The 19,401-nt window shown below is 47.0% G+C and overlaps 2 protein-coding genes across 5 annotated transcripts in view; one reads left to right on the top strand and one right to left on the bottom strand.

Moving 5' to 3' along the window:
• Window positions 1-14,284, top strand: part of KIAA0556 (KIAA0556 ortholog) — a 70,427-nt gene extending 56,143 nt beyond the window's left edge. For both annotated transcript variants that reach the window (XM_017741246.1, XM_017741245.1), the window contains exons 27-29: window positions 1,193-1,202; window positions 6,943-6,947; window positions 14,273-14,284. The gene's annotated coding sequence lies outside the window, so the exon portion shown is untranslated. The remainder of the gene's footprint in view (window positions 1-1,192; window positions 1,203-6,942; window positions 6,948-14,272) is intronic.
• Window positions 11,768-19,401, bottom strand: part of GSG1L (GSG1 like) — a 56,593-nt gene continuing 48,959 nt past the window's right edge. For 2 of the 3 annotated variants that reach the window (XM_017741247.1, XM_017741248.1), the window contains 2 exons: window positions 13,111-13,716; window positions 11,768-12,604 (listed from right to left, as the gene is read on the bottom strand). In XM_017741247.1, the coding sequence (XP_017596736.1) occupies window positions 12,178-12,604; window positions 13,111-13,716 (1,033 nt within the window). In that variant the 3' untranslated portion in view covers window positions 11,768-12,177. Of the gene's footprint in view, window positions 12,605-13,110; window positions 13,717-17,843 lie in introns of those variants that run through there. The other variant, XR_001864304.1, reaches the window with a different exon arrangement.

The following is a 19,401-nucleotide window of genomic DNA, read 5'->3' as shown; positions in this document are numbered from 1 at the left end:
TTGGTTGCTACAGGAAGTTTTCTTCAAAAAGAAATCTAAAGCATGAATTCAGTTTCCTGGGGTTCTTTTGGTCATGATCTGTCTGAATTTTCTCCCTTATCTCTTAACTGAAAATCCAGGGAAGAAGGAACATAAAGGAGAGAGTGAGAACCTTTCTGCTGACAGCTGTTCTGCCAAGTACTGTGAACTTAGGTTAAGCAGGATGGTCCACAGGTTTTTTAGATTATTTCTAAAGCTTTTATTCCTAGGTCCTAGCTGGATGATCACGAAGATCCTCACTAGAAGGTGTTGCTTTATTTCTGATGCCTGTAAATAGTTGTCTGGGAAATGCACTTATTAGAGGAAATACTCTTTTGCTATCTGTCTCTGGGCATGTTTTGATGCCAGGGCTGTCTGTAGGAGCTGACACTGTTTCTGACACCTAGACAGGTTCCACTGGGCTTGCAGAAATGTGATGGATGCTTTTAGGAAATGGAGATCAGGAAGTGGGTTTATCAAGGTTTAATAAGTGCATTTCAGCTGTCACCTTTTCATGTTTTGCAGTGAAATAATTATTTCTTTCATCATTTCACTACCATGGAAAAAGCAAGTGAGGTGTTTTGCCTGGAGTGCCATTGACAGGCACTCTGCACATCCTTCAGAGTCCTGCTACAGAGCTATGTTTTTTCCTCCTATTTTGCCTGAATTTATATGAACAACGAGGCCATGCCTCTGTGCTGCACTAACCAGATGTTGCCAGCAACAGATCATCACTTCTGAGAAATGGTAAATGCCTTTTAATTAGCAGAAGGTAAGGAGAGAAATGCATTTTTAAACAAAAAATACCCTGCACATGTAGTAATTTAAATAAAAACTCTAACCAAATAAATATGCTGCAGGATTTGCTATGCAAATGTACTTTTCCCTGAAAACTTGGTGTTCGTGACAACCTGTACATTTCTTCCATGGATTTTCATTTAGAACTTTCTCATTCCAACCCAGGCCAGTCTGTGATTCTGTGATTGTTTCCAGAGAGAACTGAATGCTGAAGTCAGGATGTGCTTTTACACATAAACCAGAGATACTGGTGCAGCTCAGTTTGGGACCAAACTGTGCTGCTTCCCTTTCTGCCCTGTCAGGAGTGTAATATTTTGTATATTTGCTTATTAAAACTTCACTGCTGTTGCCTGAGCTGAAAGGACACAAGATAACAATGCATTTCCCAGATTTCTGTGTATTGATGGAGCAAAAAAATGTATTTTGTACTAAATACAAAACTTTACTTTTAAATGTAAAATAGTGTGTGTGAGTACAGTGTACTTTGTTGAAGGACTCTTCCCAAGCTGCACTGACTAAAGAACCCTCAGTTGTTCTGAGAACTCTCCCCTTGTTTGTTTCTGGTGTAGTTCTACCAAGAACCAAGTGCTAATTTTTGCTCCAAATCATATGACAGGCAACTCCAAATGAAAAATAGGAGGAGCTGAGAGGAGGGATATTGGAAGTGCTCAGAGCAGATATAAATGTCTGCGTTTGGAAGGGGAGAGGGTGTAGCAGGGCTTTCAAGACTGGAGGCACAATCACAGATTTGTCATGTGGGCAGTCTCTAGATGGGATGGGGCCTGTCACATTGTTTGTTCCTCTAAGAAAATTGCATTGGGTGTGCAGAGAAATGAAAGCTGCTGTGTTTCCTGGGACTAAACAGCATCTTTCTTATTGATCTGGAAAGGTGTGAGGCTGAGAGGACTTCCTGTTCTCACCTGTCTCCTCTGTCTGGAGCATCTCAAGTCCCACATGGTGGACTAATGATTTTTCAATCCCAATGCTCCAGGCTTTGGAAATTATTGCAAACTATTTGGTGAAGCTGAGATGGGTCACAGTTCTCTTTGTGTTTCTCTGCCACCTCACCGCAGTTGGTGACTGCAGCCAGTTTTCAACACCTTTTCCCCTGGAAATCTGAATGCAGTGCAGCTGGCCTGGCAGTGCAGTGGCTTCAACCTTTACCATCCTCTCCCAGCAGCCCTTGTACCCTTTCAAGAGATTCCCCACAACTGCCACACTGTGGAAAGACCATGATAGTCTTGAAAATATTTTTAAAAATTGTCAAGTTGTAGAACGTCTTCCCCTACAGTGTCTGTGTGTGAAAGAAGACTTTGCCAGCCTGCTGTCTGGGATGACAAAAGCCACCAAGGCACAGCCTAATGGAGTCCTTGGTTCTAGTCAGTCATTCTAGAGAGCAGCATGATGTTTAGAAAATACTTCATTCATCTCTGCGGGGTAGGAACTGTCAGTGTTTGCCCTCCTAATTGGAGCTGAGATGTAATGACCCTTTATATAACCAAAGATAATTAAGAGTCCTAGTCAGCCCTATACACTCAAACATAGACACTTGACTCATTTCCTCAGTGAATCAGGGTTAAAAAAATGGGTTTATTCCATTTTTCATCTTTTTTTTTTTAACTGCTCACAAGTACATTCATGTCAGACTGGCATTTGCAGGAGGGACAAGAGGAAGAGTAAACATGCAATCAAGAAAATCCCCACAGAGCACTTGAGTCAATGTCAGGCACAGTTTCAGCAGGGCTAATTCAGCAAGGATGTGCCCAGTAACATCATTTGACATTGTGAAAAGCACAGCAAAGGAAAAGGAAGGATTAATATGAATTCTTGCTGAAGACTTTGATGTAAATTAATAAACTTTCACTCGGTTTCAATATCTGGGCCACGCAAAGACCTTTATGCCATGGTTGCTCACCTTTACCTGTTGTGATTGGATTTAAAGGGCTTGGATCAAGATAACAGAAATGAGTTTGTTTGTCCCACAGTGACACTGAGAAAGGCAGAGGATAAAGAAATAATCTGTGAGGAAGTACATGCCAGGCTGCCTACTTTCTGATCTAGAAAAAGATATTTTTGTCAGTCTTCACAGTGAAATCTGAAATGCCTGGGAAGGCCTGCAACTTTTCAATTTCTGCCTTTTTGTGCTTTAATCCGGGAGCATTTCAACAGCAGGGAGAGGCACCTGTCCGTGGATAAGGGAGCAAGCAGTGATGCAGGGTGTAAAGGGCAGCATAGAAGACATGGAAACTTGTGTATTCCTGAGTCAGGGCACTCATCCATGAACCCACAGGAGCTACATCCAGCAGCTAAATTAAACTGAGCCCTGCTCATGGCTTAGGCTGGACTGGGACATGAATTGCACTGCAGCATCCTGCTCAGGTGGTGCTGTTCTCTGTAAAATTTCCTGGTCCTGCTGGATTTTTACCATGTCCCTGGTGTGTCATTGCCCTGGTGATGCCCAGCCCTACCACGTCAGGGATGTGTGCTGGGCTGGTGACACTGACAGGGCCCATGAGTGGCTGTTGTGAGACTGGATGGAGGTCTTGGAACACCCTGGAATGGCCAGAGACAGGACTTGCTGCCAGTGAGGCTGTGAGGGGGAAAGCAGTGCGTGAGGGAAGTTGAATGGGGAGTTTTAAAGCTTTCTTAAGTTTCCAGGAAAAGCTCACTTCCCAGGAAAAGCAGAAGTCAGGTAGGAGCAAACATGAAGGGCTGTGTTGACATCTGGGTTCTGCCACATGCGGGGGATGAAGTCAGCTTTCCTTTGATTGATTGGTAAGAGAGGCAATCCCCATTCCCTCCTGCTCTCTGCTGTCCTCACTGCTGGCTGCAGCTCCACACCACCCTGGGGAATACAGCGAGTGATGGGAATCCAAACCTTGTGTAGGGTCCCTTAGGCTGCCCTCTGTGTTCTGGGGCTGCTGATCCAGGAGGCTGAGCTCCAACAGGAACTGCTCTTCTGGTAAAAGTCACTGAAGTAGTCAAATCTCTTCCAACATTCTTCAAAAAATGTTAACTCCAGCACACACCAGGTAGTGATGGCTTCACCATTGTCCTTCACCACATACTGCAGGTACTGAACCTGTGCACACTGCAGCATTTGAGGCACCTTCATGGGTTCCTTTTTAGCTTTTTTTCCATCATGACTATCTTTTAGCTGCATCATTATGCTTAGGTCAATTTGTCTGTCAAATCCATTGTGAAAGTGCTGCTCAGTCACTGTTCTTCGCCTTGCTGGTGTGACCAACCTGTTACACTCTGCAGACGTATGTGCTCAGATGTGTGGCAAGATTAGTTTCCTTTCTTATGTTTCCCACATGAAGGGTACCTCCTCTCTGATCTGGGGTGTCTCCCACTCCTGTGTCACAGCACCGTGGCTCCTGTTTGTGTGGGGTCCCTATTTTTGGGGATGGCGGTGCTGCGTGTCTGCCTGCTGGGCTGTTGTCTGCCCAAAAATGCTCCAGGAGAGCTGTTCATTTTGGAGGTGTTTCCTCTGAAGACAGAGAGGGGGGGGTGTGACACACTGTTTGCTTCCCTCTGTGGGCCGAGGCCCTGCTGTTCAGAGCACAGGAAGGGACTTCCTGGCTCAGTGGCCTCTTTGCCCATTTCTGTGACTATTTGCTTGTTTGCTGAGAAATGACTTACAGCCCACGTGAGACACAAACATCCCTTTATCACACAGCTTGTATCACCCTAATGGAATTCTGTCAGCTGAGGATAAAATGTGGACTAAGAAAGCAATTATAGAGTGAATCTCCAAGCTGCAGGAAGAGCTGAGAAATGGGGACCGAGTGCCCAGCTGGAGTAATTTCTTGTCCAACTGGCCTCTAAATCTTGGGAAGAGATCAATTTTCCACCCTTGTCTGACAGCATGAGCTCCCATCACCCTGGCTCAGGACCCTGTGAAGTGCTGCAGTGTTAAGATCTGGGCCCAAAAGGAAACATTTGCAATTGGTGACTTCCTTCTTATTGACCTAGAAATTACTGGAGAAGGGGGAAATCAGGCTGTAGACCTTCTGTCCGACACCTCTCTGGTGTTCCCTTCCTGAGCTACTGGCTGAAGGAGAGGACTGACCATCCCACCGAGCAGCAGGGTAGGAGTTTCCCAGCCTGGAATACTGCTTCCAACACCCTGTAAGCCTCCTCCCATGGCTCACTGCTTTGGCTCTAATTAGGAGAGGAAAACATCCACCTCATGACCTCTGAGCCACCTTCCCCAGGTGTTCTGGTTATTTCTGGAAGGTCTCAATTATGCAGTGAGACCACAGTGAGATCCTGCCTTTAGCTTTCAGCTCGCTCAAGGTCTCTGGTGTGACTAAAATCAACTTGACTCACAAACTCTTAGTGTTGGGCTCTGTCCTACTGCTCATGGGACTTCCAAAAATGCCAGCATGCACAGCTTTTGTGCCATCTGTGGAAAGAGGATGGGCCTTTTTGGGGAATATAAGTCCAAGGAAATATATCAGACAGATACAATTAGCTCACGCTCAACTCTTCCCTCTAAGATATCACAGAAGCATTAGGGATGGAAAAACCTCCAAGATCATTGAGTCCAACCTGTGACTGATCACCTCCTTGTCAACCAGACCAGAGCATTCATAACTCCTGAGTTACAAAAGCAGGCAGGTCTCACGCCCAAGTGTAAAATCAAATATCCAAAAGAATGATGGAGGGAAACAACATTATTAAAGAATTACCGGAGTTTAGTGGCAGGAGTGTGGCACCTGAGGTAAGGTCCTGCTTGTGCAGGAGGTACATGGAATGGAGCTTGAGGAGGATAAAAACACAGTGGGAGGGGATAGGAGCCAGCATGTTTCTCAGAGAAGATGCTGCAGGATGTAGGAAGTGAAATGCAGCAGTGCTGGTTGGGATCATGGAATTTGTCGTTTCAGAGCTCCATTGCTTGTTTTCCTCAGCTTCTCTGGATCTAACTGGAAAAGGAGCTTCACACTGGTTTGACAGAACATCGTGCTGGGCTAAGCATGTGAAGGTGAATGTCAGGGAATGCTAAAAGAACTTAGAAATAGCCAAGTCTCCTGCTCAGCAGAGGAGCATTGGCAACCTGGAAGTCTTCTGGCCCTGCAGGAGCTTGGGGTGGGAGCAGTGGAAGGGGAAGTTTTAGGTCTGGACACTGCACCTCAGAGCCATCATAAGGGCCAGGAAGAGACTGGAACTCAGCTGCTGCCTCCTGAGAGAGGGAGGGAGGTGGGAATTACAGACTGAGCTGGTGTCCAGACTCTCCCCAGCCAGTGCAGATGGAGCTGAAACAGAGCTGCAGAGCAAGTGTGGTCAGCAGAAGGGAAAGGGAACACAGAGGAAGCTGCTGGGAGGGTTTCTCAGGGAAATGACTCCTCACCCAAGGGCACCATTTTGCTGGGGGAAGAGAAGGTTGCTGTGGTAAACACACCGAGCCAGGACAGATGAGCCCTTTTATCTCTCACTGAGAATTCTCTTCTGCCTAACAGCGTGAGCTGGCTGCCAGAACAGAGGTTTCTGTGTGAAACAAGCTGGGGAAAGAACTTTCATCTTGAGCAGGAAACAGCTTTTATGTCTCATCAGAAAGGGCCGGGGGCCGAGGGAGCCCCAGCACAGCAGGAGGATGCTCTGGCCAGCACAGGGTGCTGGGACATGGTGGGGCTCAGCCCCGTAACACCCCAGTGGGGCTGTTCCTGCCTCTTATTATTCCTGGCTCTGTGTTCCCATTCATCAAAGGTGTTCCTGACTGCTTTCTGCAATTACACACCTTTTTTTTAACCTTACAAAAGTCAGACCAGGTTACACAGAGCTTCAATCGGTTTGGCCTGGAAAACCTCTCGAGATGGAGGATGCACAGCCTCTCTGGGCACTCTGTTTTAATTCCTAACTGTCCTAATAGGAAAAAGTTTTTCCTTTGACACGTAATACCCTGTACTTCCCCTGCCCTGATTAAAGGCCCAGATCAGCATGGATAAGACTTCTGGTATTGCAGAAAGGTCATCTCTGTTGTTGTCATTGAGCTGTGTAATATTAAATTCCATCTCTCAACTATAATTTCAGATTTGCAGATTAGCAGAAGTCTTATGATCTGCCTCATTCCTGGTATGCTGGAGACACTGCTAAAAATAGAGTAAGTAGCAAAGCTACCTGAAATGGTCTGAGCCTAAACAGTGGTAAAAACTAATTTACAGTGAATGTCAGTTCTGGCTTGTTTCCAAAGGAATGTTTTGGGATGGCTTGCTGTATAGTGGAAATTGTTTGGTAAGGATTAGTTGGTGAATAGATAAATCAAAGTGACATTTCCATTACCAACAGGAGATCTGTCTGTGGCCAGAATTCATGGGGAAGGATGTGGGATGATAGTATGACTTTTCATTATGTTTAATATTGTCAGAGAAATTAAATATCCACTATTATTCATCTCTCTGGGGTAGTAACGTATCTGAATATTAACACAAAATGGGAGATCTGATCAGAACCCACTGACCCAGCAAGACATTGATGTGTATTTTAATCACTCTCTTTGGGCCACTCAGATAATTTACTCTTCATAATAAATCTGCAAGAAGCTATGATCTGCATTTCTCAGGGCAGTGCTTGGGAGGATCAGTGTTCTGTCCTTGTGTTTGTGTGAAGCCCTTTGGGATGGCCTGGTGTCACTGTTGTTCCTGGGGGAGCAGCATTAAGGCCCTCAGGACATCTGCACCTTTGTCACCTGCCTGTGGGTTGGGAATAAGGGTCCAGAGATGATTTATAGGGCACTTGTTTCCCTGTCAGACTCCAAGGAGGGGAGAGGTCCGTGGAGGAGGGCTCCAACTCAGAGTGGAAAAGTAACCACTCACAGAAACGGATGGATGTGAGAAATGAGAAGCCTCTCGAGAGGCACTTTCACCTTGGAAAACAAAGATTGTAGATTTATTGTGGAAATTTCTGAAGTCAGGTTGAAATGGAGTGTGCCAGAGGCACTGGGTGTATAAATGTGTAGAGAACACATCGTGAGGAGCAGGCATTCAGGTAGGATTAATGGCGAAGGCATTAATTGTAATTAATGGCACTGCCCAAACCCTTGTGACTCAATTCAGGATGGATGATACCCATAGCTGATATCAAGATGTAGACAGTTACCTAAAACTTGCTGTGCTGTATTTTAGTCATAAAGCAGAAGAGCTGGTGGACTTGTTTTGCATAAAGCATTTGCATTATGCAGGGATATTATTATTAACAGTACGAAGGGGTAACCCATGAGGTCATAAAATGCATGGTTCAGTGAGTGACTTTGACTGCAATTATGCATTAGAGATATTAATGAGAAGGCTGACAAATGAATTGGTGATGCATGTAGATCTAACCCCAGCAAAGAGCCCTCCAAACCAGTGCTACAAAAAGTTTGCCATTTATCTTCTTTATCCACTGATGCAGATGTAAATTAAGTTCTTTTATCTGTTGTTGTTGTTGTTGTTGTTGTTGTTGTTAGAAGTTTGTTTTTATTGCAATGGTTTAGTTTTTGCAGCACAGTGTTTATTATTCAGGTTTTTTTACTGGAATGCTGTCTGATCAGAGGGGTTGGACAAGCTGACCTCCAGAGGCTCTTTCCAGCTGAAATTATTCTGATTCCAGGAGCAGTATGCATCAGGACCCTCTGTTTAACATAACTTATCTGTAGAATCTGTTCTGCCAACTGAAGCCCATCGAGCCACAGCAGGGGGGATATTAATAGGTTGCTTATTTAATGCAATCAATCAGTGCAAACTACAGATTGCCTGAGGCTGGAAAAGGTATCGTCGTCCTCACACTTCTGACCAGACATCTGCTCTGGGAGATGACACAGGGGAGGGCAGCCTGTGCCACGGCTCTGAGGCCCTCAGGATACAGGCAGGGATGGATGCCTAACAGCCAGCACGTCCCTTGAATGAGTGTGATACTAATGGCTGCAAAATAGCAAATGTAATGCCTGTGGTTAAGAGGGAAAAGGAAAGAAAGTCATCTGGTCGGGTATTGGGTATTCAAGCTTGAGAATATGTGTTCAAGGAAAAAAGAATATTTTAATGAAGAGTAGACAGAATGCAACATGGATTTAGAGGCTAATTTTTCACTGTGTGTCTGATTGCCTGCCCTGCCTGTCTCCATACAAGTGGAGGTGATAACATTTTGGAGAGAAGGCTAATCTATGCTAAGGAGCCATGCAGGCGGGGTTCGAATCAGTGTGAATTGTCCAAGAATGGCTGAATCTCTTTAACTGTCACAATAATGGGGCTGTATAATTGCTTTTCTGTCTGAATACCAGGCAGCAAGACCTAGAGCCTTAAGACAGAGCAAGCTTGTAACAGGGCACATTCTGGCAAGCGCGGGATGTTAAAAATCAACGCCAAAAAAAATTGCTTTCAGGCCTGTATATTTGAGACACTGCTGTCTTGGTTTGGTTGTGCTGACTCAGTTTTGTACTCTGCAGGGAGAAGGGCTCTTCCTGCAGGTGTGGGCAGCCAGCCCTCGCCCTCCTGTTGTGTTAGGAGTGGGTGAACACAGGAAAAATAGGCTGGACACAGAAAAACTCTTTGGGATTGTGGGCAGACAGCTGTGCTTCTCTCCCCAACAAAGCAGCAAGGAAAGCTGAGACTTGTGGAAGGATGAAAGGACTTGGTAATGCACATCAACAAGAGGAAAATGTGTAGAAAATCAGTGGATTTTTCTACCTGTATAAAAATCAGGAAAGGTGCCTCAAGTACAAGGAAAGGGTCACAAAGAGAATGCAGTAACTGAAGACTGAGACATCTTCACAGAGCAGAGCTGCCTTCAGTGGTGTAAATGCAGCAGAGGGAAAGGAAGAATTGAGGAGTCCGTAAAGGACAGGAGGATTGGGTTTGTCCTGCTGCTTTCCTCCCCTTCCCTCGCAGCTGAGCACTTGGGCTGCTGTGGCTGGCAAAGCTCTGGGACAGACTGTAGGGCTCAGAAGGTGCAGATACCTAATAATAATGTATAAATAATGTATAGAAGCTCTGACAAGACTGGCCAGCTCCAGCTGGATGCAAATAACCTGGAAATTCCACTGGAATAGCTAAAAGCCAGGACCATCAGGGTAAAAGCCCTAATGCACAGCTCCAAAGTGGTGGAGGTGATTCACAGCACAACTGACCCTGTAGAAGGAGATGCTGAAACCTGAAAGGGACCCAGAACTGACACTATGTGACAGAACCAGCCTTGATGATGTAAGGCTAATAAAAATAATTCATGGACTTGTGCTGGATCTGAGGCATGAAGAGAATGAGGCTAAAAGAGAAAATCTGAGCATATTGTCTGGCCTCGTGTACATGAGATACCACAGAGCCTCCTCTTACAGAAACAAATGTGTTAAGGTTTTACAGGCAGGGAGGGCAGGCAATGCAACGTATAAAGATTGATATTGCTGAATGTGTTTTTGTCAGTTCAGTGTCCACTGGAGGTTATGGAAAGCTCCAAAGAGAGACCTCTGAGAGAGCTGGGGGTCTGGTCTGCCGTAGAAAAATAAGTGTGGAGCAGTGCCTGTGTGAGTTCTGCAGGAGGAGGATCAGCCTTGTCCCACCCATGTGATCCAAAGGGATGTTTTCCTACAGGAAAGAGCCATGAAAGCAGAACAGGATGCAGGGGGGTGTTTGTGTGAGACTCAAACCCCCTTTTCCACGGTGCACAGAGCCTTCCATTTGTTTTGAGATGGCCCAGCCTGGGTGATTTGCTCTGAGGGGACACTGCATCTCCAGTGACTCCGATCATCCTACACACCCCTGTGCCCACCTATGGAGGGAGCTGGCTTTTCCCAGTCCCTTTGGGTGCTGTCACTGTCCCAAGGGCACACGCTGTGTACAGCCCTGTTGTCCCTGGAGGTACCTGGAGGTGCCAGCTGTGGCTGTGAATCTTGGCTGCAGTGTGGCACAGAGAGGCTGTGTGTGTGCCTGCGTCTCCACAGCATCTTGGAAGGGAAATAAATTGCTAATAACAGGGAGCTTAAGCCAAAAAGACCATCCTGTTTTTTTTAGATGTGGCCAGCAGGTACAGAGTGCGTGGCTATGGCCCCTTCTCGTCACCCAAGGTGTCCGGATCTGTGGTGGCACAGGGAATGATCTGCTTTCAGTGTTTTTGTAATTGTTTTTTTCCTCCTCCCTGTTATTTTTGGAGTAAGCTTTAGGGGTAGATTGCAGCCCAGCAGAGGGGAAGGTGGGCTGAACTCTCAGGTTGCCTCTTGGCCTCCCTGGGGCGTGGCAGGGAGCAGCAGGATGGATGTGTTCTGGGGTTTGATGTGTTTGTCACACTGAGACCAGGGAAGTGACCCTTTCCAAGAAGTGTCACTGACTCTGAGAGGGACTGGGGGAACCAGTGGGGCAGGGAAGTGTCCCTGCCACTGGCACTGAGCAACGTAGCACAAGGACATCCCTCCACCCCTCCACTCTCACCTTTACAGAACAGGCTGCAAGGCCAGGCCTGTGGGCAGAACCTGGGGGACAAACTGTTCATCCATGGCAAGTTGCTGGTTCCCAGGTGGGGAGGAAGGAGCTCCAGGGCCATTTTCCTGTGTGTCCTCCATGACCAGCAGCTCCCATCCCTTGGCACAGGCTCCATAGCAGTGCTCCCCTTGAAGGACCCTTGCAAGGGGCCCCAGCCTTTCATCTGGGTTAACACATCTGAGCTGGTCTGTCAGGCCAGTCACCACAGACTGGGAGAGCTGGAGGTCACAGACCTTCACCTGTCTCACCGCTGGGTTGGTGATTTAGGAGCACATGGCAGAGTTTTGTGCCCTGGCCCCCTTTAGCTGAAAGGGGACTTGGGTGGTCTCACCACAGCTGCTCACCACCGTGCCCTGGGTTTGTGCCCCTGAAACCAAGGATTCAGTTGGGCAGAGGAGGGTTTGAAATGCCCAGGTCTCATTCCAGTGCATGTTCAAGTTATGATGCTGATTGATTTGATGTGCAAAGCATTTTTAGACAAATAAATAAAAAAGAACAGGCACTATTTTCTAACAAGTAATGTCATTTAATGAATGATACACTCTAGAAAATAGAAACTACCCAGATGCTGGTTGGTTGGTCTGTTTGGGGCTGGGAGAAGGCCCTTGCTTGGACGTACAACACCTTCTTGGGATTCTTTTGTCAGCATTTGTAGTTGCTGGAAACAAGGAAACGTCCACAGATTGAAAGAGACACTAAAGGAGCAATTGTTTTCTAAAATGTGGGAAGAGTCCAGGATGCCTTCCCACTCTGTGTCGTTGGGCAAGTGGCACGAGGGCTCAGAGCTCACCAACACCTTTACAGACAATCCGTACCTAAAAGGGACAGACTCAGCCGACGGGACCTAGCACAGTCCAGTCCTCTAAAGTCACCGGAGACCTCGCACTCTGCACAACATCTGTGGGCTCTGGTGCTACTGCACTGCTCTCTGGGTGCTTTTCTGCATGTGTTGTGTCTCTTCCCTCAAGGTCTGGCTGCTAATTCCAGGGAATATGCTTTTCAGAATATCACAGTAGACCATGTACAGCTCTGGGTCTATTTTGGGCTTGGGCAGGGAGCGGGAGTTGCAGGCCTGCTCGGTGGCTGGGTGCTGTGGCCAGTAGACATCGCTGAAGAGGGCAGTGAGGATCTTGTGGGCAGCCTTGTAAGGGTCGTCCTCAAACTGCACCATGGCCTTGAGCTCCGTCAGGGTGTAGCCGTTGTACCTCTTGCTGTCCTCGGCCAGGGGCTGCACCGTCTCACCAATGTGTCTCACCTTCCACTTCAGGCATTTCAGGTCTTCCTTTACATCCTCTAGCTCTTTCTCCATGGCTTGGAATTCCTGTGTGGTTACAAATCTCCTGCCAAGGAAAGAAGTGGCAGAGACAGGGTGGAGTTCAGAGGCTTGGAGGAGTAGGGTCAGCCCAGCTTGCCTGGGGTCAGAGCAGACAGCGGAGGTTTGGGAGGGACATCCTGGCCACGTCGCTGAGCACCATCCCCTGCTCTGCTCTGTCAGGCTCCAAGTGACAGCAGAGCTTCTCTCTGCTGGTACAAGGGAAAGTTGTGCTGCCTCGTTTGGAAGGAAAGGAGGCGCCTGAAAACTGTGCCCTGTTGGAGGAGCTGAGGTTGATGACCTGGCCCAGGTCTGTCATCGGGTCTGGAGAGCTAAATGAGTGTTTGGGGAACAGGGCATTTTGCTTCCTGGATAACAGGGTTTAGTGGAAGAACAGGGTAGTTACTGAAAAACAAACACTGGGGATGTCTGAATCATAAAGATATTTAATTTTTTTTATGGGGGGTTCTTAATGATTCTATACCAACATGGGTCATTTGAGGACTTAGACACCTGTGTGGTCTGGATACATACCTCTCATGATCAGGATCTTCCAGATCTGATTCAAACCCCTTTCCTGTATTCTTTAATTCACTTTTAGAATAGCCAGGAGCCTGGGAACTCTCTTCAGGAGTTGTTGTTGCTGGAGGCCTTGTGCTTGTCCTGGTTGGGGTCAGTGTGTGATCTGAAGCTGAAGCTTGTACGTTTTGTGCTGTGTGAGGACAGAAGGTAGAGAAGGAAGCTGTGTTGATCCCTGGGCTGACTGGAGAGGAGTCAGAGTATTGCTGTGGCTTGGCTGAGCTGGGTGTTAGATTGAGCCTGAGGCTGGCTGGGCAAGATGCTGGAATAGTCCTTGCTCCGAGTGGGCTGGAACACGATATTGCTAAATTTGTATCTCTTTGCTCAAGTGGTTGAGGGTTTGGTGATTCCCCTGGGGCCAATCTAGTGATGGAGGTGATGTCCAGCAGGGTTTGATCCTGAACCATGGAGATCTGGCTGGTTGGTTCTGATGAAAGTGAAGAGCTGCTTGATGTGTTGCTGGAAGAGCTTGACGTAGCGAATGGGGGTATTTTCTGAGCATTATGATCACTCCTGTTCCTCTGCGGGCTAGTGACACTTAGAGCTGGGTGTTGTGAAGCCCTGAAGAAAGACAAACACACACTTTTTCCTCTGGACTGTGCTAAAGGCTTATAAGACAATTTTAGGCCTGTTTTGGGACAATTTTAAGCCTGTTTCCCACAACTGAATTTCCCCGTAGGCTGATTTGCCTCTCGTGTCCTATAAAACCCTCTGCTTCTCGTGATCAAGGGCAAAGCATCTGAGAATAAGGCACATAAATTCAGGACCAGCTCCTCCCTGCTGCCAACTGAGCACTTGTCAGCTATCCTCAGTGTGAGGATCACTGGAACATCCACGTTCTCCTCCCCAAAAGTCACACAGCTCAGCGAGAACCAAGGATTTGGTGCTGGGGAAGGACAGGAAGGGATGAAAGCTACTGGCACAATGACTGTGAGAACATAAAAACCTGGCTGCAGGTGGCCACAGCACCTGTCCCTGACCATCCTGCCCACTGTGAAGACCTGCCTTCCTTCCATGGGCCCTCATGCTTCAGCCTCCTGGGAGCACTGCTTGGGAACTCAGGGAATTAGGGGATGGCTAAATTTTTCTTAGTTTGTCAATCCTGATGGCAAGAGAGGAAGATGTTCCACCCTAGTGGCCTGGAACTGTGCTGAAAGGTGGGGAATGCAGCTAGAAATGCCTTGACCTTGAAGGGGAACACAAAGGCAACCACAGTGCAGATCATGGTTCAGGATTTCTAACAGCCAAAGGACATGACAAACTTTCGTAGTGATGCCAGGGACCAACTGAGTTTTTCTGTGCATCTGGCGAATTCTCGTGGTGGAAGACAGCAGCAAATCCTGGTCTGGATGGGATGTATGAGGTCCTGTCCTGTCAGCACTAGGGGCCTGAATTAGCTACACAATCACATCTCCACCTCCCTGCACCTTTCTCAGTGTTGGATGCAATTAAACACCAAATATTTAAGGTTCTAAAGAGTACGTCTCACACCTCTGGGCTTCAATAGGGTTAATTTGCTAAATCACAGCTTAATTATCAGGTTTAAATCAAATATAAAGGTTTTATAATTGGAAATGCAGACAGTTACAGAGCTACTGCATAAAAACAAAGCCAAAAAGGAATCATAAAATGGGTTATATAATGGGCAGGAGGGAAAACAAGCACATACATGTCCCAGGGAGCACCTGGGAGTGCCTTGCCTTCTTAACCCGGCTGAACAGGGCTGGAAGGCCGGAATTGTATGAGAAAAAGCTTTTCACCCTGAGGGTGTTCAGACAGTGGGATAGAGGCCAGGAGAGGTATTGGGATCTCCATCCTTGGACATGTTCAAATCTCAACTGGGCAATGAATGAAGCAGCCTGATCCAACCTGGACATTCTGGGAGCACAGGACTGGAGCCCTCTGGGGTCCCTGTCCACACTGTGTTATTCTGTTGTTCTGCCTAACTATGAAAAGAATTTACTCCTCCCCCAGTTCCCCTTTGTCCTCTCACTTTTCTCCCCTCTGGGTCCCACCTCACCATCCTTCTCTTCTACTGGAGCCTCTGGGCTGTCCCTTTTCCCACTGACTTTATAGTGCCTGTTGCCGGAGAGTCCCTCATGAATGAAAAGGTTTTTACAGGAAAACCAGAGTTATTTGGCTCAGAGGGATTGCTGCCCCTTCCTTGCATAAGTCAGGGTCGGTAGCTCAGGCTTTGGACCTTTTGGGAGACAAGAGACAACCCCACTTTAAGGCAATTAAAAAAAAGGCAATTAAAAAAAAACCCCAACATTTTTGTTGTTAAAATTACATGTATTTATCCTCAAATATCCCACGGTGTAAAACTATCTGAACCTGAACTGAGAACAGCCCCTACCTCCATTCCAGGGGGTAATAGAATATGCACAATGAAAGGGTGCAGATACAGTCTGAAAGACTTTGTTTCACATGTTTAGCAGTGTGGGACAGGGTTGGCTTGAAGCAGGGTGGTGGTTTGGGGAGTTTTTTTGCATAAATCCAGGATTAGCTGTAGAAGATGAAGCATTTATTGAAAGATGCAATTTAAAAGAGTGACAGAAAGCACTTTTCATAACTAATCCCACTGAAATTTATATAAGAAGCCTTTCAATTCACCTGTGCACTGGAGGAAACAAAAATGTATTATAAACTGTCAGCTTATTTTGCTTCCCTTATCCACCCCTTAGTTTTCACTGGCTGCCATGCTCCACCATGGGACTGCATTTACTTTTATCATCATCCTTACTTCAGAAGCAGAAAAACTGGTAGCTCAAGAAGCAATGTTAAAGCAAAATGTCAGTCTGGATGTTAGCAGAGGTAAATGAGGACAGAACCGAGACCTTTAGCTTTGGAATTTCCTAGTGGGCAAGGCCTTGCCTGCAGACAGGAACGAGATTCCCACTGCTGTCAGTGCAGCAAGGCTGGATCTTCGACCCGTAACCATGGTGCTTTATCAGAGGGGATTTTTCCCCACCTGTTTTTTAATGTGGTGAATCACTACGAACTGAATAAATTACAGGAAGAATTGCAAGACCTGGAGTTGGAATCAATGCTGACATGAAATAGGCAGCTGATTGCAGCTGTCAGGTACCTCCACAAGGAGAAACCTTGGCTCAACTTTGAGCGACACTTCAAATGCGTCAAGCCCTTGTTGTCTGCCGCCTCCCAGCCTGTGCTGCTCAGCATATAAAGCATGTTCCCCGTTGTCACAGTGACCTTGGCTGCCGTCTGTGCCTTGCCCTCTCCAGCTCAGCTGGTGCTACAGAATTTTTGGAGACATTTGAAAGTTGCCTGCACATCCAGCACCACTTTGCTTCCGTGGCGCTTGCGACTGAGGGAAAAAAAACCCCCAGTGGTTATTCTTTGTTTTTTATGAATCATTTCCACCATGCTTTAAACCTAGAGTTCTTCTGATGAACTTGTCTGAATAGAAAAAAATTACACTATGCTTTAGAATGAAGCACTGAAGGGCTGGTTGCATAAATCTCACTGTAGACAGCCGGGGTGGGAGGATGGTAGAGGAGCTGTGGGATGGGCCCAGGGGAAATGCCTACAGGGTGATGACATGAGAATAAAACTATTTTTTTCAAGGCCTCCTCTTTGTCAGGTGACCCTTCTGAAATGCCCACGCTGCCAAAACAGTGACATATTATTTCTTTAACACTGAATTAATTTTGAATAATCTTTCAGTTTTCTACAAGAGAAGCTGGTGTCCTGAACCCTGGGTTTATCTGCCTCAAATAACACCAAGGCTTTTAGCCACAGACAGTAAGAATGTTGCTATTTATCTCTTCTTTGGCTTTGCCACCACACCTGTCCCTCCTTATCCTTTGTGATATTTCTACTGCCTCTCTCTTGCCCCTTGTTTTATATTTACCATCTGTACCTCTCCCACCTGCCCTGTGGGATCCAGGCTCCTCATATTAATGCCTCATGGTGGGACAACTCTGGAAGAAAGGATGGAAGTGGCATGGACATACAGATGTCTGAAATCAGGGACTATTGCTATCTGGAGCCTAATAACAGTGAGCATTTCTTGCTAATAAATAACTGTGCAACAACAACAACAACAACAGAATCCTGATGTAAAACTTCTCCTTCTGTATTTCTGTGCAGTGGCTGGAGCATCAAGATCTCCCAGCCCTGCACTTCTGAAAGAAAAAGTTGAGACCTCCAAGGTCAAAAATGACAGCAAATAGGCTTTAAAAGTGTCTGGAAATGCTAAATTTGGTATGTCTGGGGGCATCAGATGTATAGGGGCCAGTGCCATATGTTTGCACAGGAAGGCAGCTTGGGGAGAGCAGAGGAAGCCAAGTTATAGTTAGAGCTCCCTGGTGCTGCTCTCAGCCCAGCTCAGGTAAGTTTGAACCCTGCTAAAGGGGTTTAAAGTTAATAAAATAATTTTCTTTTTAACCCTGTTAAAAGAAAATTATAGTTTAGTGATGGGCGTTAAATGGTTTAATGTAGAATTATCAAGACTGAATAATTGCATTGTCCTGATTGAGGCGCCTCTGGAATCAAGCTTCCGATGGAATTTATAATTTAAGGCCGCTTCTCAAAACGGAGAGCTCAGTCTTGCCAACAGAGGAACCTGATATCCTCCCCTGGCATAAGGCCCTTTGTGCTACCTGTGCTCCCACAGTGCTGTAGGGCTGCTCAAAAACCTTTAACATTCTCTCTTCCAAAATCACCTGGCCAGGTAGTGTTTGTCTTCCACAATCGCTCAGTCTTGTTCTCCTCTTTAGAGCTTTTGCTCTTTCACTCCTCAGCGACACTCCCCCAAGTCCTTTCCTCTCAACAAGGACAGATGCCCTGTTTTGTCTTCGTGGGAGGACAGAAAGATTCATGATGCCTGAGGATGAGCCAGTATTCCTTATCTGCTGTTTGGTTCAGATTAGAACCTCCTCAGAGTGCTCCTGGGTGAGGGCAGCTGGCAGGTCCTGCCGGGAATGAGGCGCTGGTTGAGGTGAGCAGCAGGGAAAACTCCAGGTGGTGCCTCCTGGTGTCCTGCTGGCACAGGACCACCCCTGTGTGAAGTGTCCATGAAGTGCTCCCAGTGACCTGCTGGCATTTCCTCTGCTGGTGGCATGTGGCTGCTGGGTTGGTCTGTTCCTGGTGACATGTCGCCTTCTTCCACACCACCCATGGGGTCAGTGCGACCTTGGTGGCTGCTCTGCCTTCAGCCAAGCCCTTCTCACACCGTTCTCTCGCCGTTCTCAATCCTCTGCTGGCCACGGGTCCCTGGCATGGGGAATGTGACAAGGACTGGGAGTGTGGGACCCTGGAACCAGCATCAAGGAGAATCCTGGGGTCAGGCACAGGCCAGTTATGGCTTGGTGGGCTTGCTTGAGGAAGGAGAGGTTCATGTGAGCATTGTGAAGCTTTGTGCCATCCCAAGCAGCAGTAACTAATGGTTTTTCCTCCCTAATAAGCATGGATAATGAGCATTTTGCAGCTTCTATTGGATTTGTAAGTAAACTGTGAACTGAGAGCACGGCTTCACTCCTGTCACTTCATTAATATTGATCTGATTTCATTACAGAAGGTAATGGATGTGAGGCTGAGCCTGATGGAATATTGAGGAATGGCCACTGTTCTTTAACCTGACTCAGGGCTTCTCGTTTGTGGTTTGCTTCCTCAGCACTGTTAGCACTCTATGGGATGAGCTCTGTGTCCTTTAACATTGAAACACCTGGGACAGCGCTGGGCACAGGACCAGCAGAGCCCATTCCTTGGAACACCTATTGTCAAGACTTGTTATTTGTTCTTTGAAACAAAGACTTCTGGACAGGTTTCAATAATAAAATAAGCACATTTGAGCACCTGCCAGGAGCTTGGCAGGTGAGGAATTTTCTCAGGAAACATGACCCAGATCAATTTTGTACCAATAGACATTTTCAGGCCTGTGAGAATGAAGGATATGGATCTGCCTGTGGAAAGGTCCATGACTGACATGACATTTTCAAGGAGCAGGAGTTACCAAGTGAGCTGATGACAAACCGAGCTGGAGAGCAGTGCCAGCACTATCATGCCTGTGGGGACACCACCTGCAGTGACATGGGACAGGAGGGCTGTTCCAGCAGGTCTGGTGAGGGAGCAGGACCCTCAGGGGTTGGGGTTACAGACACCAAGCTTCCATGAGTATGTGGCTGAGATGTGCATCTCAGCAAGACAGAGGCAGCAAAATGCCATGAGGTTTCCAAATTTTAACAGCGCAGAGCCAGCAAGTCACTCTCCCAAGGCTCCCTC

This window comes from Corvus brachyrhynchos, unplaced genomic scaffold (assembly GCF_000691975.1).
Source record: "Corvus brachyrhynchos isolate BGI_N302 unplaced genomic scaffold, ASM69197v1 scaffold58, whole genome shotgun sequence".
NCBI classification, from domain to species: domain Eukaryota; kingdom Metazoa; phylum Chordata; class Aves; order Passeriformes; family Corvidae; genus Corvus; species Corvus brachyrhynchos.
This window is presented reverse-complemented; position numbering and strand designations above follow the sequence as displayed.